We start from the raw sequence: 26950 nt of genomic DNA on the forward strand, positions 1-26950 counted from the left end.
GGAGACTACAGCGTGACGGTCTGAGTATATTTAGTCATGTCAGTCTGTTTAGTCTCAAAGTTTTTGAGATATCCCTCTGACAAAAGACGTATTGCTCCACCGATATTAACAGTTTTGCTTCTTTTTATTTGTATTTTGAACATTAGTGTCCTTATCTATCAACTTGCGAATTTCACTTAATTTTTCTTTATTTCATGCCCATCTATAGTTTCGGGCTCTACATTGTCTTCAAAAATATTGCACATCTAAAGCAAGTATATGCAAAACCCGAAGATTCACAAAGTAATAAATTTGATAAGATCGGAACAGTCGTATCCAAAATCCTGGGCGACGATTTTGAAAAGTTAAAGGACGATTCAATTCATAGCTGCTGGAATTCCGGTAAGCCGATTATTTTTTTAAATTTAAAATCAAGTAGAAATGCTTTAATTACTAATTGGCAATTGTGATCATGCCCCATATGCTGATGAAATTTCTTTATACAATCACAATAGATGGTAGCTAAAAATAGTAAAACTTTCAACAATATGATTGATAATATAACTGCATACTGCATTCTTCCATATTTGTGTATATATATTTAATTTTAGATTTACTAAAAGATCTTTACCCTGCAACGACGAAACTGCAAAAAATGTCAAAAAATTACGAGAGGATGTACAAACCATATATACAAAATGTCATCATGTCGGCTTTTCTCAATACAATACTGCATGATGATGGTAAGTGTGCTAAAAATTATTAAAAAACCAACCACCCTGACTAAATATACATGACTATTTAAAATGATCCTCCTTAGTTTACCGAGTGTTTGCAAGAAACTTTTCTGCATATATGGCTTCAGGGAACGAAGGAATTCCCATTGTTCATAAAATTAAGAGCCTTCAATACGGCAGCCATTTATTTTCATTAGACGATGTAAGTACTTACAAACAAATAATTTAAGCCAAATTAAACCATACTTGTTATATTTTCTACCCTCGCAACATTTTGCCATAAAACGTGATCGTTTCACTTAATGGTTGCTTGTAGCACTCAAAAATATTTTTTGCTTGCAACTCTGAAAAAATGTTCTTGGACACCTTTTCTATTTTTTCTTGTAATCAGATAGAACAAAACTTATTTCGTTTTAACTTTTTGTAGAGCCAAAAGTTTTCTACAAAACTATAAGTTTTGCAATAGAATTTTTTTCGGGTTTTTGACCCATCCTAATCATTCATATTTAAATGAAGTCGACAAACAAATTGAAATTCAGGTAACAAACTCTCGACATTGAATATATCATCAATTTTGGATAGACTCTGAAGGCCTCCTATAAGGCGAAAGTCACGTGCGGCTTAACTACTATAAGTAGGGCTTCTTGTTCTTCTTTATTGGCGTAGAAACCGCTTACGTGGTTATAGCCGAGTTAACAACAGCGCGTTTCTTCTTTTTGCAACGTGGCGCCAACTGAAGATTTCAAGCGAGCTCAGGTCCTTCTCTACCGAGTCTTTCCAACGGAGTAGAGGCCTTTTTTTTCCTCTGCTTCCACCAGCGAGTACTGCGTCGAATACTTTCAGAGCTGGAGTGTTTTCGTCCATACGTACGACATGCCTGCTGTCTTCTAATTCGCTGATCTATGCTAATATCGTCGTTCCATCGAATGCGATATTCCCCGTTGTCAACGCGCCAAAGACCACAAATCTTTCTCAGAACCTTTCTCTCGAAATTATCTATAACTTCGATGTTATGTTTGTCGACAGTGACATGAGTGCCTGGTCGCGAGTGCGACGACTGTTTGTTTGATGACAGGAGATATTTTGTCTTGCCCTCGTTCACTGCCAGACCCATCTGCTTCGCTTTCTTATAGTTTAGAGAAAGCAGAACTAACGGCACGGGTGTTGAGGCCAATGATATCAATATCATCGGCATACGTCAGCAGCTGTACACTCTTTTAGAAGATTGTACTAACTCGATTAAGTTCTGCAGCTCGAATTGTTTTCTCCAAGATTAGGCAGAAGAAGTCACGCGAAAGAGAGTCATCTTGTCTGAAACATCGTTTGGTAACGAACGGTTCGGGGAGGTCCTTCCTGATCCTGACTGAGCTTCTGGTATGGCTCAACGTCAGTTTACACACCCCTATTAGTTTTGCAGGGATACCAAACTCAGACATCGGTACATAAAGAGAGCTCCTTTTCGTGCTGTCAAAAGCAGCTTTGAAATCGACGAAGAGGTGGTGTGTGTCGATTCTCTTCTCACGGGTCTTTTCCAAGATTTAGCGCATGGTGAATGTCCAGGTCTAAAGCCACACTGAAAATATCCAATCATTTTGTTAACGGCAAACTCTAATCTTTCACACAATACGCTCGATAGAACCTTATATGCTATATTTAGGAGACTTATCACACGGTAGTTGGCTCAGATTGTGGAATTTCCATTTTTGTGGATTGGCCCGAGCACACTTAGCACTTAAATTCTAATCGTTGGTCATGCTTTCGTCCGACCATATTTTACAAAGAAGCTGATGCATGCTCCTTATCAGTTCTTCGCCGCCGTGTTTGAATAGCACGGCTGGATACCCTCGCCCCCGTCGATTTGTTCTTCAGACGTTCAATCGCTATTCGAACTTCTTCATGGTCGGGCAATGAAACGTCTGCTCCATCGTCGTCGATTGGGGAATCGGGTTCGCCTTCTCCTGGCGTTGTACGTTCACTGCCATTCAGCAGGCTGGAGAAGTGTTCCCTCCATAAATAGAGGTAGACAGTCTCTCCGCTGCGTCACGACATTCCTCATCGTATTAGCAGTTCTTTTAAATTTTCCGTAAACCAATGGTTTCGGCTGTAGCTGTACGTAAGAAACTTGAAATGCCGCAAACAGTTCCCTTATACGGAGTTCTTGATGAGTGCTCTCAGAGCAGGAGTGCAGGCCGAGTAGAAAATCGATTGGCTGCAACAAGATAGTGGTCCGAATCGATGTTTGAACCTCGGAGCCTTAGCACGTCTAAAACACTGAGGACGTGTCTTCCGTCTATCACAGCATGATCGATTTGGTTGCTCAATCCGAAGACAGCCAGGTAGCTTGATGAATTTTTTATAGTACTGGATTCATATATATTCCTAGAAAATCGTTGGCGAAACAGTTTATAGCCGAGTAAATTTAAAGCAACATTATTATTCCACGCTGTAGTATTAGCTCCACAACCAATTTTTATACTCTCGCAACAAAGTTGCTAAGGAGAGTATAATAGTTTTGTTCACATAACGGTTGTTTGTAAGTCCTAAAACTAAAAGAGTCAGATATAGGGTTATATATACCAAAATGATCAGGGTGACGAGTAGAGTTGAAATCCGGATGTCTGTCTGTCCGTCCGTCCGTCCGTCTGTCCGTCCGTCCGTCCGTGCAAGCTGTAACTTGAGTAAAAATTGAGATATCATGATGAAACTTGGTACACGTATTTCTTGGCTCCATAAGAAGGTTAAGTTCGAAGATGGGAAAAATCGGCTCACTGCCACGCCCACAAAATGACGGAAACCGAAAACCTATAAATTGTCATAACTAAGCCATAAATAAAGATATTAAAGTGAATTTTGGCACAAGGGATCGCATTAGGGAGGGGCATATTTGGACGTAATTTTTTGGAAAAGTGGGCGTGGCCACGCCCCCTACTAAGTTTTTTGTACATATCTCGGAAACTACTATAGCTATGTCAACCAAACTCTATAGAGTTGTTTCCTTCAGGCATTTCCATATACAGTTCAAAAATGGAAGAAATCGGGTAATAACCACGCCCACCTCCCATACAAAGGTTATGTTGAAAATCACTAAAAGTGCGTTTACCGACTAACAAGAAACGTCAGAAACACTAAATTTTACCTAAGAAATGGCAGAAGGATGCTGCACCCAGGTTTTTTTTAAAAATTGAAAACGGGCGTGGCATCGCCCACTTATGGACCAAAAACCATATCTCGGGAACTACTAGACCGATTTCAATGAAATTCGGTATATAATGTTTTCTTAACACCCTGATGACATGTACGAAATATGGCTGAAATCGGTTCACAACCACGCCTTCTTCCAATATAAAGCTATTTTGAATTCCATCTGATGCCTTCTTTGTATAATACGAGTATAAACATTAGGAACTAATGATGATAGCGGAATAAAACTTTATACAAATACGGTATTTGAAAAATATGTAAATGACGGATAATGAAATCTCGATTATCACTTTATCATGCGAGAGTATAAAATGTTCGGTGACACCCGAACTTAGCCCTTCCTTACTTGTTACTTTATAGTTTACTGCTCATACCATTATAAGCTGTTTTTGTCCTCCTTCTAAACAGTGGGGGAAATTATACAATTCCTCAAGTATGATTTCAGAACTCCTGCCTTACTACGCCAGAACTGCCCAATCGTATAAGAGGAAGTCACGTGTATGTAACCATATTGAGGATTTTTTTGATGAAATATGTAAGTGTACATACATATACTATATATTTTTTTAAGTGTAAGAAATAAGAGTTGTGTCAAATCTTGAAGTGTGTCCACTGCTGAACTCTTTTTATCGTGAACACATTTTTATATATAAGTTGTGTACCAAAGTAAACAGGACTCTTTGCATCTAGGGCCCCTATCTATATGTCGACTGGTGCGTTAAAATCTGCTATCTTCATCGATTGGAAGTGAAGCTAGTGCGTTTTAAGTGTGAGTATGTTTGTGTTATTGGTGCGAAAATGAGCTACGAACAAAGAGCCAACATTAAATTTTGTTTCAAAATTGGTAAAGCTTTTACCGAAACGTTTCAATTGACGAAACAATATTATGGCGACGGTTGTCTATCCCGTAGCAAAGTGCCCGAGTGGTTTCAACGTTTTCAAAGTGGTCGTGAGGGCATAAATTACGATCAACATGTGGGCCAATCAAAATCCGTGATCACCGGAAATTACTGATTTATTTTTATGATTCCAAAGATATTGTCCACAAAGAATTTGTTCCACCCGGCCAAAACGTTAATGCGGCATTCTACCTTGGAGTCTTTAAGTGTTTGGTGCACCGTATTCGCATTTCCGGCCCGAATATCGCGAAGATGAAAGTTGTCGTTTGTTGCATGATAATGCGCCGTGTCATCGATCGACGCTTGTGACCGATTATTTGACCAAAAATCACATTTTAACCATTAACCACTCCCCGTATTCACCTGATATGGCACCGTGCGAGTTCTTTTCGCAAAAATGCATTTGCCCATGAAAAGAAAGCGTTATATATGTAGATATAGAAGTCATTCAAAAGGCTTGCACCGGCATACGGGTGGCCATACCGGCCAACGTGCTAAAACACTCATTCGACATGCGTTTGAACCGTGAAAAAAACTGTATTGAAGCAGAAGGTGACTATTTTGAATTTTTTTTCTTTTTTTTTTAAGTCCTGTTTACTTTGGAATGCACCATTTAAATCTATTCGGTCATTTTTTTCGAAATCGCAACCAATCACATGCATTAAAATTAGCCTAATATCTTCATTTCGTTTCCTGCACATCGGATCGAATCGAAATTAACAACCTCATCATTACTCAAAATTAAATATGTAAAAGCGGTGGGAGTCAATCAACAAAGAAATTTTATAAACGAAAAAGTCAATACACTCTTTCAGAAGAAAATGACGGAACGTAATGCACCATACAAGTTTGGATACGTTATATGTATTATAGCCATAGCGGTAAGTACCTTTCAATGCGATTTTCAAAATAACAACAACGATGTATATTCATATGAATTGAACGGATTTCAGTATGATCCAACTAAAAATATATGACATTTTATATATTTAGTAATACAAATAATAATTCATAAATAACAAGTAAGGAAGATCGAACTTCGGGTGGAACCAAACATTTTATACTCTTGCAACTTGGAGGAATAAATGTCAGGGAAATAGTACTTTATGGTGTGAAACGTTAACCTGAGGATCGAAAGCCAAGCAATTTTATATATACATACATATACTATATATAACTCCTATACTGACAGTTATGCAAATTTGGGTGGTATCGACCAGATTTTATTTATTTTTCCCAATACCACACACTATTAACATGTCACTTACTAAAAAACTAATTATATAGAGTAAAGTCAGCCGGGTGTTCGAAAATCCTGATATCGGTTATATGGGGGGTAAGTCAAGTTTTCGCTCAAGTTCATCTATTGTGTTCACAAAGATACATTGTTATGAGTAAAACACGCTTACTAATTTTCATTGAGATACCTCACATATTGGCCGATATATGCGGTAAAAAGTCACCCGGATTATCTTTATATTAGGTATATGGGGGCTAAGGGAAGTATTGGTTCAATTCACCCAATTTTTGACATACAGACATAACATTGCCAGAGAAGTGCTGTCCCTGAATTTCAATTATACATATATTTCATACATTCACCGATATTTTCGATCAAAAGTCAACTATAGGTACTGGGGTCCAAATATTTGGTACCTATGGCGTACGTAGTTATTGATTTATCGCGCTTTTATTAGTTTTTAACAGTAGCGTCATATGAGAAGTGAACGGGGTTATAAATTATATTTTAAATTTATTGTACACATATTATGGTATCTTTTACCCGTATTTTAAGACTTAGTAGCAGGGTTTTCACTAAGAAGGCTACAACAGTTTTTTTTTCTTTAATAAAACAAAAATTGGGTTATCAATGAATTTCTTTATTCCTGTCAAAGTACATTCCTTATATAATGTGTGGAACTCGATTTCTTCTGCATGGTCACTACGGGCACGCTTGCACAAGTCCAGAAGCTGAACTGATTTTTCGACGGTTTTCAAGCATGCATCGACCGATACTGTTACAATTTCACGTTCGATATTTGTATGAAGTTCATCAATCGTTGCTGGCTTGTTGGCATAGAAGAACAAGAACTAGTTTAACGGCGCCAAATCGCACGACCGAAGCGTCCAATTGACTGGGCCATTTCGTGAGATAACAGCTTCGCCAAACTTGGTTTTCAATAAATCGATTGTGACATTCGCTGTGTTGCTTGTGGTGCTCTCCTGTTGGAACCACATATTGTTTACGACCATACCATCCAATCCGGTGAAAAAATATTCGGTTATCATTGAGCGTTAGTGATTCCCATTCACAGTAGTGTGACGTCTTGATCATCACGGAAGAAGTACGGCCCAATGACGCTGACGGCCCATAGCCTGCACCAAACCATAATTTTTTCGGAGTGCAATGGTGACTAATGGAGTACATGTAGATTGCTGCCTGACAAACAATGCATATTTTGCTTATTTATTTTTAAGTTGTTGCTCAGAGCTATTCAAGAACATACGTCGATTGTGGTGGTCAAGCGGCTTTAGTTCTTGCGTCAATTTGATCTTGTAAGTAGGCCAAGATCTTTTCGCAAATTCGTCACAACGACGTCACAGAGATCCCATCGCTTGAGAACGACGTGCGCAATATTATCGGCTTTACAAGCACTTCTTTGTCTCACTGGCATGGGAACAGTTTGTACTGTGCCTGTGTATTGAAAATTTTCCACTAGACGCTCAATTGTTGATTAGACAGGACGATTATAACGACCATAAATTAGAGATAGCGCTCCTAAAGTTGAGGCCACTGACTTCGAATTTCGGTAGTAAACTTTAATAGTTTCGACTCGTTATTGGATCGTATATCTTTCCACGATGAAATGGCAAACCAGAGTAAGAGAAATATAGTGTCGTTTGCTGTCCCTACTACTTCTACTTCGGTCTAAATTTGTAGCGTCCCTATTGAAATACCAGTTATTAGTTCAAATTTTTATTTGAAAAGGAATACAAATACATAATATGTTTATGAAGCTCGTGTTAAGATTTGACACTCATCGACTTTGAAAGCACCTTTTTTGAGAAAAACGCGTTTAAAGGTTGAAATGCACTCCCAAGCATTATGAAACGCCTTTTCAAATTTGCGTGCAACTTCGAAAATATTCACCGTAACCATATGGAATTAGGTGCATTCTTAAATATATGGTGAATATAAAGATTATATATCGGCCAAAATTTGAGTTATCTCTATGAATATATATATCATATCTTTGTGCCTAAAGTAGATATAATTGGACAAAAACTTGACCTAGCCCCCATATAACTAATATCAGGATCTTCGAACATTCAACTGACTTCGCTTGTTATGATTGAATATGAGATACTTTAATAAAACCCAGGGGACAGTTTATTAACATGTGGGATGATAATAAAACTCCCATACATTACGTATAATGGGTTTCGTTTTTATACTCTCACAACAAAGTTGCTAAGGAGAGTATTATAGTATTGTTCACACAACGGTTGTTTGTAAGTCCTAAAACTAAAAGAGTCAGATATAGCGTTATATATACCAAAGTGATCAGGGTGACGAGTAGAGTTGAAATCCGGATGTCTGTCTGTCCGTCCGTCCGTCCATCGGTGCAAGCTGTAACTTGAGTAAAAATTTAGATATCGTGATGAAACTTGGTACACATATTTCCTGGCTCCATAAGAAGGTTAAGTTCGAAGATGGGCAAGATCGGCTCACTGCCACGCCCACAAAATGGCGAAAACCGTAAACCTATAAAGTGTCATAACTAAGCCATAAATAAAGATATTAAAATGAAATTTGGCACAAAGGATCGCATTAGGGAGGGGTATATTTGGACGTAATTTTTTTGGAAAAGTGGGCGTGGCCCCGCTCCCTACCAAGTTTTTTGTACATATCTCGGAAACTACTATAGCTATGTCAACCAAACTCTATAGAGTTGTTTCCTTCAGGCATTTCCATATACAGTTCAAAAATGGAGGAAATCGGATAATAACCACGCCCACCTCCCATACAAAGGTTATGTTGAAAATCACTAAAAGTGCGTTAACGGACTAACAAAAAACGTCAGAAACACTAAATTTTACGGAAGAAATTGCAGAAGGAAGCTGCACCTAGGCTTTTTTTAAAAATTGAAAATGGGCGTGGCCTCGCCCACTTATGGACCAAAAACCATATCTCAGGAACTACTAGACCGATTTCAATGAAATTCGGTATATAATATTTTCTTAACACCCTGATAACATGTACGAAATATGGGTGAAATCGGTTCACAACCACGCCTTCTTCCAATATAACGCTATTTTGAATTCCATCTGATGCCTTCTCTGTATAATATATACATTACTAACCAATGATGATAGCGGAATAAAACTTTACACAAATACGGTATTTGAGCTGAGGTATCCCTTGTGGAAAAATACTCGTGATCGGACTATAACTTTTCAAGATCCCTGATATCGAACATGAAGAACTCAGTGCCTAACCTAACCTAACCTAATTTTTCACCGAAAATATCAGTAAATCTCTCAGATATTTTCATGTAATTCAGAGGGCATCATTTTTATACTCTCGAAATAAAGTTGCTAATAACAGTATCTCGATTATCACTTTATCATGCGAGAGTATAAAATGTTCGGTGACAAGCGAACTTAGCCCTTCCTTACTTGTTCTAACAAATTTTATGCCGAATTCATCAGTGTATGAGTTATATAGATATGTGACACTTTCACAAAAAAAATTTTTTTGTTTTGCTTTTTCGATAGTTTATATGTATATTCAAAAATATCCGGTGAAATCGGCAAGGTCATATCTTGAATAGTTTTTAAATGGCAGCGTTCTAAACAGCGACCGCTCAGAGGTGCAAACATATATAAGTGAAACTTTAAACGCGTTTTCCTCGAAACGACATTTTTCAAAATTGCTGACATCATAACTCAACGAAAAATTGACCGATCGACTTCAAATTAAAATTGGGTATATTTGCTATGCAATGGACTACGATCTTTTTGATTGGTTTAAAATTGTCAATTTGGCATTAAAAAAACGACCGAAAATTTATCAAAATAACGCCATTTTTTTAATTTTTGATATTTTTCAAAGATCGTAGTTAATCATTTTGACTTTTTTTGTTTCAGCTACTCATTCGACCAGAATCATGCCAGCAGTTGAGCCACTTTTTTTCGGCACTTCCGCTGACAGCACATAACTCCGTTATTTTTCAATATTTTTTGTGGTGGTTATCGCACGATGCGCACGTGGTGGCTGCCAGCAGGAGAAGAGAGTTGATCGTATGATGTGTAGTCCTATATAGTAATAACAGCGGGCGTCTCAAGCCTAACAGTTAACTATGTATTCCTTGTTTCGTTTTGTGTCGTATTCGTTTCAGCGTTGTTTGTAAGCCAGGCGCAGCTGACTTGCTGACATGATGTTGCCATGGAGGAGGCACGTAGGCTCGTGCTCCGGGATGACTAATGCTATGGAGAGCGTCGAATATTTTCTTCCTCAGCGCGGTGGGAACGTATGGACGAATAATATCGGTCGAAACGTCGCAATAAATTGGTTTATTGCAGCCTGGAATGTTGACTGGTCGCAAGTTTAATGAATCGTGTTGTTCCCTTTGTATTCTTTGCTGAAGTTCCTCATCCTCAGCTTGTGCTTGAGCAAGTTCATTTGAAGATACTGCCATTGAAATTTCTTCGATGCGAGAAAGAGCATCTGCGACGATGTTGTCTTTTCCGGCTAAACGTTGGATATCGGTTGTAAACTGGCTGATGAAATCTAGGCGGAGGAATTGCCAGGGTGTCGCTCGATTGGGGTCCTGAGAAAAAGCGTGTAGCAATGGTTTGTGATCCGTGAATATCGTGATGTGTCGTGCTTCGAAAATATAATGAAAATTTCGTAAAGCTGCGTAGATAGCGTGAAGCTCACCGTCGTAAGCACAGTGTTTCCTAAAAGCGGGTTGAAGCTTTTGGCGCCGCATATTATGAAGCATCAGTAAACATTGCCCAAGGGAGCGTTGTATCAGGGTATGCTAATATTGTTGCTTTACGTAGCTCTTCTTTGCATTGAACGAACGCTGCATCCCCTTCTGGTGTCCAGGGGACCGGATGAGAACTTTTATTGAAGTTCCTTGGATGTACTCGTGCAGGGGTGTCTGTAACTTAGCAGCATTTTTAAAGAATTTACGATAATACGTAGGTTGCTATATATATTTCTGGCCTAATAATGTAAATAGGCATATTTATCAACGAAAATGTTTTTTTTATTTTTATTTTTTATTTTTTTTGTCGATTGCTGTTTTGTTTCGGGCTCATACGCATAGATCCATGATTCGTCACCTGAGACGATCTTATAAACGTCTTTTGAAGCACCGCGATCGTATTTTTTCACCATTTCTTTACACCAATCCACACGAGCCTTTTTTTTGAGCGATTGTCAAATTGGGCGGGATCCAACGAGACCAAACGAGAACAAACCTTTTTTACGGCCAGGTGTTCATGCAATAGAAATGCATAGGCATGCCTCTATCTGAAGGTATGTTACTTGACGGTTTTTTGGACGACCTTCACGGAATTCATCTTTGAGCGAGCGTCGGCCACGACTGAATTCGTTGTACCAGTTTTTCACAGTGCTATAGGATGGTGCTTCATAGCCATACAAAGATTTTTGTTCATCGGTGCACTCTTGATAATCCACGTCGAAAGTTGTGAAAAATGATCTTACGAAAATGTTCAGGAGTTAGGAGGGCCTGGTGTGGTGCTGAATCGTATGTTTTGTTGGCTGACAGATTCCTTCGGGTTTTGTCAGGTTAGGGAACTCCTTTAGTGTATCTGCCCATATAGGATCGACGGGCAGTACTTTAATTTCCGAAATGATTTTTGATAGAGATAACTTACATGCGGTTTTTAGTCCAGTTATCGAGTCGATAAGGCAGCTATTCTTGAGGTCGGGTAAGATGCCGAAATGAGCTAAAAAATCTGCGCCAATAATAGGTTTCGTTATGTCCGCCACCACGAAGCGCCATGTAAAATTTCGTCTGAGGCCAAGGTTTAGTGTTAGAGTTATGCAACTGTAGGTGTTAATCGTAGACCCATTTGCTGCTGTGAGATTATAGTTGATTCGTTCGGACGGCCACAGTGCTAGAGCTTTAGGGAAAGTACAGAGATCAGCGGCAGTATCCACCAGGAATTGGATTTTGGTGGCGCGATCTGTTATGTAAAGGCAGTTTGATTCGAGTGAGGAGCCGCTAACCGCCACTAACGGACCGACGGTAGGTTTCCCTGAAACGAGCAAGGCGACCGGCAATATTTCGCTTTATTGCCGAAATTTTGATGATACCAGCATGTGTCGTTGTTCAGTGCTGGAGAAGATGTGCGCGAACGAGATATGCTCTGCCGCTTAAAACTAGAAGCTAGCTCGTTAATCGAAGCTTCGAGACGGGAAATGCGTGATTCTATTGCTGATGTTGTTGCTGATTCTTGGAGCGAATTAATTTCTGCTGGTAGTGCGATGTCGTGTATTTTGTCTGCCAGAGACGCGAGTTTATCGAGATTCATATCTGCTTGGGATGCAAGTATAGATTGTGTTGACATCGGAAGTCTGCTAAGCCACTTAGTACGAAGAATGTTGTCCGGAACGGTTTTGTCAAGTGTCTAAGATGGCGTAGAAATTGCGACGGTTTTCTATCACCCAAGGTCTCTCGATCGAGAAGCTGTTGTAGTCGTGCTTGTCGAGAGAGCGTAAGGCGTTCGATCAGTGTCCCTTTTAGGCGAGTGTAGGGCGTTTCTGTGGGAACATTCAAAAGAAGGTCTTCCACTTCTGCGGCGGCCTTGGCGTCAAGGTGTGAGGAAGCATAGTGATATTGCGTAATTTTATCGAAAATTCCGGCAAGATGAAATTGTCCCTCGAGTTGGGCGAACCACAAGGCTGGTCGTTCGGAACTGAAGAGCGGACATCGTATAGAAACACGTTGGACTGGCGTTATACTGTCTGCCACTTGCACGTTTGCGCTATCTGGCATAGCGATTTAGCGAAAAAAAATTAATCAGTTAAAAAGTTGTATGTGCTGCTCTCAAAGCTGTACTGATCAGCACTGCGGGAAAACTCCAGTTGTCCTCCAATCGTTCGTATGCGTGGGCAGCCACGTGCGCAGATGAGCACAAAAACACAAAGTGCACTGTTGTCGAAAAGTGTTGGCGTAGTTTTAATTAATAAACGAGGTGCACTGTAGCCGAAATAGTTAGCGAATTTTAAAATTATATTAATGAATCGCGGTATAACTATCGATCACGTCGGGTGGGTGTTCAAATCACGTCGGGGTCACCAGTTGTGGTGGTTATCGCACTTTGCGCACGCGGTGGCTGCCAGCAGAAGAAGAGAGTTGATCGTATGATGTGTAGTCCTATATAGTAATAACAGCGGGCGTCCTCAAGCCTAACGGTAAACTATGTATTCCTTGTTTCGTTTTGTGTCGTATTCGTTTCAGCGTTACTTCTAAGCCAGGCGCTGCTGACTTGCTGACACGATGTTGCCATGTCGTATTAAAAGTTCAAATATAACATTATAATATATTGTGGCTCGTCTCACATTTTTGTAAACAAAAATTTTAATATAGCTACAAATTTACTGTATTACGTCCATGGAACGTCAAAACATTCAATCTAATACTTTTTTTCAGAAAAATTCCCGAAAGTCGCCTAATTTTTCATGCGTCACACTGGTATAGCCCCTTAATGTATTTCCCTGGCCTTGATTCTTGCAATTTTCAAAAGTGTAAAATGATCGGTAGCACCCGAACTTGGCCTTTTCTTACTTGTTATTAAGTTAAATGGACAAGTTCCTTAAAAAATATGAATTCAGTTGATAAATATGTTACCGACAATATCTTCTTCACCTTCGGAATCACTCTAAGCATCTGAAGCATGTTCATATATTGGCAAAAAAAATTTAGTTTATATAACGGTACTGATAAACCCTGCTAAAACTGCTATAAATCATTAACTAACACAAACAAACTTACAGAGACATAAAACTTAACACCTGAGTTGATATCAAATTCCTATGTTACGATGTGAAAAAGGGCGAAATCGGACAACAACCACGCCTACTCCCACATCAAACATTTTGAAATTATATTTCAAGATTATCAAGATAAAATTTTGCTCAAATAGTACCTTTTAAATATGCCATCTTATGACTAAAAATTGCGTAAATCAAACCAATGCCCCTAGGTACTCAATATGTATATTTGACATTTTACCAAAAATATCGATCAATAAATGAGATATATGTATAATTGAAGTTCTGAGAAAATACATTTCGATATCAGTATGCCTGTGTGTCAGACATGAGTTGAATCTAGTCAGTACTTCCCTTAGCCACCAAATACACCTTACATAAAGTTTTTCGAACTTCCGGTTAACTTTATACCGCATATATCGGTCAATATGTAATCTATCTTAATAAAATTGAGATAATAATAAAACCTACAACTAACCAACCAGCTTTATGTATCTGAAGGTATTAACCCGAACTTAACTCTTCCATAATTGCTTTATAAATGCCAGATCTGCAAGGATATGTGAAGTCTGTTCAAAAATTAAGATGAATTTTCATTTTTCTAAACAAATAAATACGTATTCATCAATTTCTATTTTGTGCCCATCTTTGATATAATAATGCTGGGTTTGATTTGAATAATTTTTAGTTACAAGATGGTAAACTTAAAAGGCACTATTCGGGCAAAGTTTTATCCCGCTACATTAATTGGTGCTTCATTTGTATTCTGGAATGTGAAAGAACCAAATAAAAATAAAAATTGTGTAATATTTCAGAGAAGTAGGCGCGATTGTAGTCCGATTTCTTCCATTTTCAAATGGTAGCGTAGAAATACTAGAACAGTGTTACTTGCCAAATGTGCTTGAAATCGGTAGAGCAGGTCCCGAGATACATATGTGATTTCATCTAAAATTGTGCGGAACCACACCCACTCCTGGAGTGCCAACTTGGATGTAAATTTAATGCCTCTGGTACATTTAGTCATTGATTTATCGTATTTTTAATTATTTAACAAAACCTTATGTGGGGACTTGTTGAGTTGGTTTATCATCCGTTTTCACATATTTTCGCACTGTCGTAAAATACTGCAAGAATTATTTCCGTGCAATTTTTGGTGAAATAGCTTTATCCGCTTGGAAGATATATAAAATAAAGCTACTATGGTCGGGCCACGCCCACAGGTGTACTTCTTTAAGGGACTGACTTTTGATGTACAAAACATCTCAAATCGATTTTCCCAAAAACGTTATTTTTGAAGTTCGTGAACATTAGAACTCAAAATCTATTCAACCGATCCTTTTGAAAATTTTAACATTACTTCTTCACAGGTAATCAGATGGTATTTTTCTATTTAAATTAACCGCATATCAATTTCAATCAATTTCTCGTCACAGGCTTATCTTCTTATATATAAAAATGGATCGCAAAATGTGTTGTTAAGCGCATAACTCAACAACGCCTGGACCAATTTTGCCAATTCTTTTTTTAAAATGTTCGTTGAGGTTCAAGGATGCTTTCTACGGCAAGAAAAATTCGAATGATTGCCGGAAAATCCCTAAAACCAGCCTTTTTCTTTTTTCCATACAAACGAATGAATGTTGGTTTGTTAGTAACACTAAGAAACTGGCTACACCAATCTCGATGAAAATTTCAGAGGTTGTTGATTGTGGATCGAAGAAGGTTTAGAAATGAAAATACATTATACTCTTCATGAAGAAAAGTCGGAAAATTGGATAATTCCAAAAAGTAACTTTTTCCCATGGAAATTTTTTTTTTCAAAAATTCAAAAGAAAAATTATTGAAAATTATTCAGTGAAAATTTTACGTCTGTTTCACACAAAGAGATCAATTGCAGATTGAAATTTGTTACGAAGCCACGAAGAGGTCGCCCTAATATCGGTCGGCGTTCTTTTTGCCATCAACGTATGGCAGCTCAAGGCAAGGCAAGGCAAGATGCGATGACATATGTATGTATGTACGTGCGGAATTATGGATCGCGGTCAGTTAGCAAGCAATCGCCACGACCAGGAATAATGGGATGCCCAACTTATTCCAGTGTGAGAGCGCCTCAAAATAAGCGTTTTTTATAACATTTTCCATTATGGCCAGATCGTACAAAATAACAAATTTTGGGCATTTATTAACCCAACACCCAACATTTAGTACGTATAAAAATTACTAAATAGTGGTTATTTATTATATGGAGAAACTATTTAAATCTTTTTAAAGAATATTAAAACAACTGACTTTTGTCCTTTCAATACCCAATAAAAGGATTTAAGCTTGTTAGCTCTCAATCATTAAATGTTTTTAAAAATTTCCATTGAAAATAAAACTATGATGCTTCAAATTACAAAACGTTTCATCAAATATCTTTAAATTTCACAAATTTATTTAATATTCATTGTTTTACATTTTTTATAAGAGGTCTTGAACGATGCAACAAATCCCTCCGTTTATATATTTTTTGGTAAGATTTCAATCTGGCCATCGCTCGTTTCCAATTGCTAAACGTCAAAACCTCCCCAATCCAGTCAACTGTCAAAGTTTAGGTGGTTTCGACGTTTAGCAATTGTTCTCTCACTTCCAGTGAGAGAGGAGTTGGGCATCCCATTATTCCTGGCCACGACGTCAAGGCACGGCTTTTCAAACGACAGCTATGATGTTAGATGGACTTTATCTTGAAGCAACGTATGGTATAAGTATATGGTGCTGTTAGATGCTGGATGATTCTGTTGAGTAGCAAAAAAAAAAGGTTTGTTTGCGCATAAACATATTCTTCTTTGGGTGGAGATGGTGGTTACACCAGATCAAATTGATGATATCATTTTCATCAATCTGCGGAAATTCCTGATCCAGAGATGTATCCAGAATTATACGAAGTGGTGAAAACCAATATGTTCATGGACCTTGCGGACATCACAACCCCACTTCGGTTTGTAAATGCTATCCACGTGCTTCTCTTTCGGAAACGCAAACTCGCTCACTAGATGGCAATGGCAGAACACTTAGCATTCAATTTAGAGGCGTAAATATCGATGTTGTCAACGGTCGATACGTGAACTGCAATAAAGCGCTTTGTAGGATATTTACTTTTGCAATTCATGAAAATTTTTCGACTGTTCTGCGTCTCGCGATTCAACTTCATTTTAGTCATTGCGTATTGTGAATGGTACAGTGTGTGCAACTTTTTGAGAAGCATGCGAGCAATTGTAATTGCTGGAACATGATAATCAATGGAAACAAACGATGGACAATGCGATAGCTACTTCACATGCCACTAAAGTTCGCATACTTTTCGCGATAATCATTTCGACATATCAGCCTTCAAATTCGCGGCAGTTAGGTGATACGAAAAAAATGACCAATGGCATTTTACATTGTATTCGCTAAGAATTGGAAGTAGGTAAATTTCGGTTGATACTTCCAGTGGTTTGATATCAATTTCACCTGCCTTTTGTCAATTCACGAGTGTTTATCCAAACATTGGCCACATTATCGTAACTGCGATAGCTTGGGTACACGCGCAATTTTAGCTGCCAAAAATACCGATGTGAATGACTTAATCTGGAAGATTCAAATTCCGGGAGGTTTGTGCTCATACAAATCGATCGATTGTCTTGACGATAGAGGCGAAGCCGTGAATTATCCAGTGGAATTTCTAAATTCTTTGGAGAGGCTTGGTATGCCAACTTATCGTTTGCGGAGAATACATGACTGAAATTATTTAAATCATTTTAAGAATATTTTTGATTATTTCTAAATTATACAATGAATTTGTGAAAATTTTACAAGGGGACAGCCATTTCAGTTCAAACCTATTCAGTTTCCGGGGAAAATTGCATTTGCGATGACAATGAACAGGACGCAAGGATAGTCACTAGAACAGTGTGAGATAAATCTGCAAATGCTATTGTTTTTCACACGACCAGATATACGTGACGTATTCACGAGTTGGAAACCCATCTTCTCTGTTCATTTATGGACCAGAACAGAAACAAAAAATGGTTTTCTTTCAAACTGCATTAAAAAAAATTTAGAAAAATCGCAAATAAATGATTTTCAATACAATATATATTCCACTTTTTTTCATTTCAAAACACATAATTTCACGCAGGACAACGGCTGCGGGGTCAGCTGGTTTATTAATATTTTGCATTGAAAAATTAAATAATATACTTCAAAAGTTGTACAATAATATGTCATTAAATTTAGTAAAATTATATAACTCAAGTCGCCGCAAAAAAACACAAATATATCCTTTTTGGCCTTTAAAACTTTTAACAGGTCAATATTATAATGTATGTCGGCCAGTCAATGAGTTAATATACCACACATTATACACATACATTTAAATATATTTGTATATGTACACATATATATGTATATAAAATTGCTTGGATTCCGATCCTCTGGTTAATGTTTTACACCTGCCCTGGCTTTGAATCATGCAAGTTGCAAGAGTATAAAATATTCGGTTGCACTCAAACTTAGCCCTTCATTACTTGCTTAATATGAAAGTTTGTCAGCATTTGACGGAATTTTCCGGGTTTTGATTCTTTCAAGTAGCAAGAGTATGAATTGTTCACTTACATCCAAACTTAGCTCTTCTTAGTTGTTGTTGTAATGTTCTAAAATTTTGGACTATTACAAAGTGAATTTTTACAAGTAAACGTTCTTATCTATTTGCAGGTGCTTGTCATTTATGTAACGCTTCTATTATGCAGTTTGTGTTTGAAATTTAAAGCTATGATTAAGCCTCTCATATTGTAGGTTTGAAGACTGACACGCAGACAAAATATCAATTTTTTTTACAATTTTCAGTATTTTTATAATTCTAACATTGGCTTTCATTCTCATGGCTTTCGTTACATTTTTCCATTTCTTCTATGGAGTTATTGATTATAATGGATTGTGCAAAGAAAATACAAGGTACATGATCTCGCGCTGTGTCGGTGCAATTTATTATAATATACATATATATACATTTCTATATTCAGTATATTTCCATATTTCTTGTATCTTTATAGAACAAAAAGGGATAGTTTCATTTATATGATGCACAAGCAATGCACGGATAATCAGAACGTATACATTTTATTGACAAACAATCATTGGATAAAAGGTTTGTCTGAATGGAGTACCATTGATGAAGCTGAAATTTTAGACGACTGCATCGACACTTGCACCATTTTGGATCGAAAATTTATACATATTGTGCTTGCCGGCTCTGAGGGCTATCCAGATAAAAATTTCTGTGAATATAAAGCATTTAACCAAACGTGGCTAGATCTCGTAATAAGCAAGCATGCTGAATATAAAACTAGGTAAGTAAGATAGAAAAAAGGATTTTTTCGGAAAATTCTAATTAAGAATGGGATCAATATATTCGAGCATACTTTGAAACCGATAAAATCTGGATAACAAGGCTATTATTTTTACTTATTTTTGCATAAAGATCCTAGGCAACTTTGCACAAATTAGACCCCTGACAAGTTGTAAGTCCCAAATGAAATTGGTTTATTATGGGGATATTATTATGTCTATTTCATTAAATGATTATTAAAACATTCTAATTTTGCACTAAAACTGAATAAATTATGTATGTTCACATTCCTGGACAGATCTTCTCATATACTCAAAATATTGTTTGTCATTTTATTAGTTGACTTCATACCATACAAATCGCTCAGTATATATCAAAGCATTAGAGACACTATAGTTTGATGCTAAAAATAGATGAAAATCATAATTTTAGCTAATAAGCTGTCAAACAATTCAAAATTTTGTCTAATAGTCAAGTCTTAGTTTTGATTCCTCCAGATTGTGAGAGTGTATAATCTTCCTTGCTTGGTTTTCACATAATAATCACTTCTTTCTCATTCGTTTCTGCTTCTGTTTATTCAATGGTATGGCATCAGAATGCTTGACTTTGCCAAAACCTATTTTTCTTATGGACGAAAAAATAGAACGTTATGCCTTTTGGATCTGGCAAAACATGGTAGAGAAGTTTCAAAGCAACTGCCTCAAAACGAATATCTACGGTGTAGTAGTGGTTATGAAGCGGGTAAATATTTTACCGAATCGTTAAAACCGGCCTACGATGAATTAAATTCGTTGTGTAAAACTACTGTTGACTCTTGTAACAAATATGTTAAAGAAATATCACTCATCGTTCAAAACGTAAATGCGTTTAAAACAAATTCTGAGGACAAGCTTAAGCAAGAGCTTGGACCCTGTGATGATATGCTTAGCTCCGCAAGGACAAAACAGAAAGAATTCTGTACCTGTGAATCGTACATGTTGGTAAGTACACATCTACAATGCAATTCTAATTTATATACTATAAATTAGCTAAATTTTACCTACTTTCGAAACAAACGATACTGGAAACACCACACCCAACAAACGGCATTAATCCAAAACCTATAAAATCCCTTAACTAAACACTACACAATTTAGTACAAGACATCGCAGTATGAAGGGGCACCTGCGGATCAAAGATTTTGAAAAATAGGCATGGTTCAATGTACATACCAAACTACTAAAGCTTCTTCTTCTTCTTTATTGGCGTTGACACCGCTTACGCGATTATAGCCGAGCTAACAACAGCGCGCCAGTCGTTTCTTCTTTTCGTTACGTGGCGCCAATTGGATATTCCAAGCGTAGCCAGATCCTTCTCCACATGGTCCTTCCAACGGAGTGGAGGTCTTCCTCTTTCTCTGCTTCCCCCGCCGGGTACTGTCGAATACTTTCAGAGCTGGACTGTTTTTGTCCATCTGGACAACATGACTTAGCCAGCGTAGCCGCTGTCTTTTAATTCGCTGAACTATGTCAATATCGTCGTATATCTCGTACAGCTCATCGTTCCATCGAATGCGATATTCACCGTGGCCAATGCGCAAAGGACCGTAAATCTTCCGCAGAACTCTCGAAAACTCGTAACGTCAACTCATCAGTTGTTATCATCGTCCGAGCCTCTGCACCATATCGCAGGACGGGAATTATGAGTGACTTATAGAGTTTGGTTTTTGTTCGTCGAGAGAGGACTTTGCTTCTCAATTGCCTACTCAGTCCGAAGTAGCACCTGTTGGCAAGAGTTATCCTGCGTTGGATTTCTAGGCTGACATTGTTGGTGGTATTTACGCTGGTTCCAAGATAGACGAAATTATCTACAACTTCAAAGTTATGACTGTCAACAGTGACGTGAGTGCCAAGTCGCGAGTGCGACGACTGTTTGTTTGATGACAGGCCCTCGTTCACTGCCAGACCCATTTTCTGTGCTTCCTTGTCCAGCCTGGAGAAAGCAGAACTAACGGCGCGGATGTTGAGGCCAATGATATCAATGTCTTCGGCATACGCCAGCAGCTGTACACTCTCATAAAAGATTGTACCTGCTCGATTAAGTTCTGCAGCTCGAATAATTTTCTCCAGCAGCAGATCGAAGAAGTCGCACGATAGGGAGTCGCCTTGTCTGAAACCTCGTTTGGTATCGAACGGTTCGGAGAGGTCTTTCCCGATCCTGACGGAGCTTTTCGTGTTGCTCAACGTCAGTTTACACAGCCGTATTAGTTTTGCGGGGATACCAATTTCAGACATCGCGGCATAAAGGCTGCTCCTTTTCGTGCTGTCGAAAGCAGCTTTGAAATCGACGAAGAGGTAGTGAGTGTCGATTTTGCTTTCACGGGTATTTTCCAAGATTTGGCGCATGGTGAATATCTGGTCGGTTGTTGATTTGCCAAGTCTAAAGCCACACTGATAGGGTCCAATCAGTTTGTTGACGGTGGGCTTTAATCTTTCACACAATACACTCGATAGAACCTTATACGCGATGTTGAGGAGGCTTATCCAATCATTGGGCATGCTTTCGTCCGACCATATTTTACAAAGAAGCTGATGCATGCTCCTTATCAGTTCTTCGCCGCCGTGTTTGAATAGCTCGGCCGGTAATACATCGGCCCCCCTCGCTTTGTTGTTCTTCAGGCGGGTAATTGCTATTCGAACTTCTTTATGGTTGATAATGGAACGTCTGCTCCATCGTCATCAATTGGGGAATCGGGTTCGCCTTCTCCTGGTGTTGTACGTTCACTGCCATTCAGCAGCTGGAGAAGTGTTCGCTCCGTAATTTAAGTATGCTCTGGGCATCGGTGCCTAGATCACCTTTGGGGGTTCTACAAGAGTATGCTCCGGTTTTGAAAACTTCTGTAAGCCGCCGCTTTTTTCTAGAATTTTCGAGCATTACCCCTGTCGGCCAGCTTATCAAGCTCTTCGTACTCACGCATTTCGGCCTCTTTCTTCTTCTGTCTGCAAATGCGTCTCTCTTCCCTCTTCAATTCTCGGTATCTATCCCATCCCGCACGTGTTGTGGTCGATCGTAACGTTGCGAGGTAGCGTGTTTTCTCTCCGCTGCGACACAGCACTCCTCGTCGTACCATCTGTTCTTTTGCACTTTCCGAAAACCAATGGTTTCGGTTGCAGCTGTACGTACCGAGTTCGAAATGCCGTTCCACAGTTCCCTTATACCGAGTTGTTGACGAGTGCTCTCAGAGAGCAATAGTGCAAGCCGAGTAGAAAATCGTTCGGTTGTCTGTTGTGAGTGCAGCTTCTCGACGTCGAACCTTCCTTGTGTTTGTTGACGTGTGTTTTTTGCTGCACAGAGGCGGGTGCGAATCTTGGCTGCAACGAGATTGTGGTCCAAGTCGATATTAGGACCTCGAAGCGTACGCACGTCTAGAACACTGGAGACGTGTCTTCCGTCTATGGCAACGTGATCGATCTGGTTGGTGGCTTTTCGATCCGGAGACAGCCAGGTAGCTTGATGTATTTTCTTGTGCTTGAAACTAGTACTACAGATATCCATACTAAAGTTACAATATCTAAATTTGCTTAGTAGAAACCACTACCTACTGTGTGAAAACGGATACAATCGGATTATAACTCCGTCTCCCAGTTTTGTTAAAAATAACTATAACTAAATGCGATAAATCAATAAGTAAATGTTTTAGAGAGATTAAAATTTACAATCGGTATGGTAGAAGAGGCCTTTACAGGAGCCGGGGTCAAAATTGGACGATGGGCGAGGTATCGCCTCCTTTAGGTGAATTTACACATCTCCGAACTTACTCAACCAATTTCAACTAAATTCAGTATATAACACTATTCTGACTATTCCATGTTAATGGGCGAACATGGACGCAATCGGACTACAGTCACGTCTACTTCCCATGCACTTAATTTTAAATATCAAGCACCAATTAACATATTCGGGTAAGTTTGAGAGAGAAAGCATGCATTCCTTATAACAGTGTTTCTGCCTAAAATTGACAAAACCATATCCAGGACTTTTGAATATCTGGCAGACTTTCAGAAACCGCTTACACAGTTATAGCCGAGTTAACAACAGCGCACCAGTCGTTTCCTCTTTTCGCAAGGTGCTGCCACTTGGAGATTCGAAGCGAAGCCAGGTCCTTCTCCACCTGGTCTTTCCAACAGAGTAGAGATCTTCCTCCGCTTTCGAAATCTTTCAGAGCTGGTGTGTTTTCGTCCATTCGGACGACATGACCTAGCTAGCGTATCCGCAGTATGGCAGACTTTACGTCAATATATCCTTAAAATCATGCCATTATAAGCAGATTCAAATGGATGTGTATTACTCAGTACGAATAACAAAAACGTACCATTTTACGAATTTTTAAAATACCCAAGCATAGTATTCTCTTTAAATAATTTAAATTCTCTCTCTTAATATTTGTAGATAATAATTAAAATTAAACATATATATTTGTAGAACGGTGTCTGGGTTGGCAGTATTTTATTCTTGTTGGGCACGCTTTTGACCCTCCTGCTATTGCCATGCTTACTCTGTCTGTTCGTCAAATGTAGCGAAGATGATTGTATATGCAGATATTATAAAGGAAGGTGAAAATGTAACACCGCAACAATATTTCTTCATCTTTAAGTCGCTTTTATATACCATTTATCTACTAATTATATTCATCAAACTTAATTTTCTAGAAGAGATGAAGAAGGCGATGAAAACGAGGAATTGGCACATTCAATAGTATTGCCAGCAATAACGCTACCAAAGCATGTAATCAACTCCCTACAAGAAGATCCGCGGGTTAACTACAAAGTTAAGAAAATTAATTAATCTGAAAGCATCCAAGTAATTCGTAAGTACATGTACTCTAATTCACATACCTACTACGTTACACTGCCCATTAAAAAAAACTGTTAAAACCTATAGTACAACAAATCCAAAACGAATAATATAGTATGAATTTGAATTCCCTATATTAATTAATTATTGTTTACAAATTACTAAAATATATATATAGTATGTATTTCTCCTCATTTCTTATCAAAATTGGCGCTTCGTTTGACCATTTTCGGCTCGCTATTTTTGAACTTTGCTGTCTTGTCAAAAACTATACATTGAAGTACTCCAACAAAGTTATCCAGTGGAATAGAAACCAAACACGTCTATTTACATATCATCAAACTTAATTGTATTCCAACTGAATTTGTTTATCACAGCAGTATGTGTCTAATGTTAACGAAATGTTTGCATTGATACTTATAGCCCCAGAAATATTTATTGTTTCTATTTTATGGTTTATTATAATCTTTATGGCTTAAGTACTTACTCTTGTGGCCACATAAAGGAACGCAAATTCGGTGTGGAATTCGTGGTGGGAGAGAGACTCCATCGTCAAGTATTAGCATTCACCCCGGTGGATGAACGTCTAGCCACAATCTGCATCAAAACGAAATTCTTCAACATATCACGACGGAAGAGAAGGACGATGTGATCAAAAATGCATTTCATGAACGCTTTGAGCGTACCTATGAGACTTGCCCCGACACGATGGCAAAGAAGATATCTTCGGGATGAAACATCCCCTTATGGATTGAGGTTGATCGACTTCGCCAGAGCCAGAAATATGGATATCTGTAGTACTATAAAATTAAGAAAACTCATCAAGCTACCTGGCTGTCTCCGGATCAAAAAGCCACCAACCAGATTGATCATGTTGCGATAGACGGAAGAAACGTCTCCAGTGTTATAGACGTGCGTTAGCTCCGAGGTTCTAATATCGACTCGGACCACTATCTTGTTGCTGCCAAGATACAAACCCGCCTCTGTGCAGCAAAAAACGCACATCAATAAACACAAGGAAGATTCGACGTCGAGAAGCTGCAATCACAACAGAAAGCCGAACGATTTTTTACTCAATTTGCACACCTGCTCTTTGAGAGCACTCATCAGCAATTGGGAGTAAAGCAACTGTGGGCGGCATTTCAAGCTCCTTACGTACAGCTGCAAACGAACCCACTTCTTCTTCTTTACTGACGTAGACACCGCTTACGCGATTATAGCCGAGTTAACAACAGGTCGCCAGTCGTTCCTTCTTTTCGCTACGTGGCGCCAATTGGATATTCCAAGCGAAGCCAGGTCCTTCTCCACCTGGTCCTTCCAACGGAGTGGAGGCCTTCCTATTCCTCTGCTTGCCCCGGCGGGTACAGCGTCGAATACTTTCGGACGACATGACCCAGCCAGCGTAGCCGCTAAACGAAACCACTGATCTTCGGAAAAAGCAAAAGAAAAGATGCTATGTACAGAGCATAATAAAATTATGGAGAGAACATATCCCCAGCCTGCTAAATTACAGTGAAGGCATAACATCATCCAATCGATGACGATGGAGCAGATTCTATTGCCTGCCCATGAAGAAGTTCGAATAACAATTTCCCGTCTGAAGAACAACAAAGTGACGAGGGCCGATGGATTAACTGATAACGAGCATGCATCAGCTTCTTTGTGGAATAAAGTCGGACGAAAGCATGTCCGACGATTGGAATTCAAGTGTGCTCTGCCTAATCCAAATAAAGGGAGATCCCACAATCTGCGCCAACTACCATGCGATAAATCTCCCCAACATGGCATATAAAGTTATATCAAGCATATTGCGTGAAAGATTAAAGCCCACCGTCAACGAACTGATTGGACCTTATCAGTGTGGCTTTAGACCTGGAAAATCAACAACTGACCAAATATTCACATTGCGGCAAATCTTGGAAAAGACCCCTTAAAATGAGAATTGACACGCAGCACCTCTTCGTCGACGCTGCCTTTATGCCGCGATGTCTGAATTACACATCAAAACTAATAGAGCTATGTAAACTGACGTTGAACAATACCAAAAGCTCAATCAAGATCGGGAAGGACCTCTTCAAGTCGTTCGATACCAAACGAGGTTTCAGACAGGGCGACTACCTTTCGTGTGACTTCTTCAACCTAATCTTGGAGAAAATAATTCGAACTGCATAACGAAATAGGAAAGGTGACATATTCTATAAAAGTGTACAGCTGCTGGCGTACGCCGTAATACTGATATCCTTGATGTGGATAAGGACGCTTCCAAATAAATGGGTCTGGTGGTGAACGAGGGCAAGACGAAATGTCTCCTGTCATCAAACAAACAGTCGTCGCACTCGCGTCTAGGCTCCCACGTCACTGTCGTTAGTCATAACATCGAAGTCGTAGATAATTTCATCCATCTTGGAACTAGCGTTAACTCCAACAACGACAGACTAGAAATCCAACGCAGAATAACTGGTGCCAACAGGTGCTACTTCGGACTGAGCAGTCAATTGAGAAGTAAGGCCTTCCTCGTTATTCCCGTCCTTCTATATGGGGCAGAAGCATGGACGTTGACTTAGTGTATAAATGCTTAAAGTGGTGAACCTTTGTTGGTCTTCAAATGCGGCATTCATGAAAGATACTGATTTTATGAAAATTATGAGTGTTTCGAAATGTGTAGCTTGTAAAATTATGAAGAAGTTATCGAAAATATGGTGACAAACTTCAATATGTTCGAAGAGTGTCAAGTATGAGTATCAAGTTAGATTATATTCGCAATCATTTGAATGCATTTGAAAATAATTTAGATAATTATTATGGTGAGAAACAAAGAGAGAACTTGTTCCACTAGAATCTAGAAGTGATGGAAGAAAGGTATTAAGGATGATTGTTCCATTAATTCAGAGTACTTCTTCTT

The 26950-nt window shown here is 38.7% G+C and overlaps 2 protein-coding genes across 2 annotated transcripts in view; both read left to right on the top strand.

Moving 5' to 3' along the window:
• Positions 1 to 26950, top strand: part of LOC126754039 (dual specificity protein kinase splA) — a 588793-nt gene that overhangs the window by 319268 nt on the left and 242575 nt on the right. The window lies entirely within an intron of this gene.
• LOC126752972 (uncharacterized) lies at positions 195 to 24039 on the top strand. The gene is made up of 6 exons (XM_050464024.1): positions 195 to 381; positions 591 to 722; positions 800 to 918; positions 4326 to 4452; positions 19015 to 19216; positions 23904 to 24039. The coding sequence occupies exons 1-6, from the start codon at positions 195 to 197 to the stop codon at positions 24037 to 24039; spliced, it is 903 nt and encodes a 300-aa protein (XP_050319981.1).

The sequence above is a fragment of the Bactrocera neohumeralis genome, chromosome 3, assembly GCF_024586455.1.
Source record: "Bactrocera neohumeralis isolate Rockhampton chromosome 3, APGP_CSIRO_Bneo_wtdbg2-racon-allhic-juicebox.fasta_v2, whole genome shotgun sequence".
NCBI lineage: Eukaryota > Metazoa > Arthropoda > Insecta > Diptera > Tephritidae > Bactrocera > Bactrocera neohumeralis.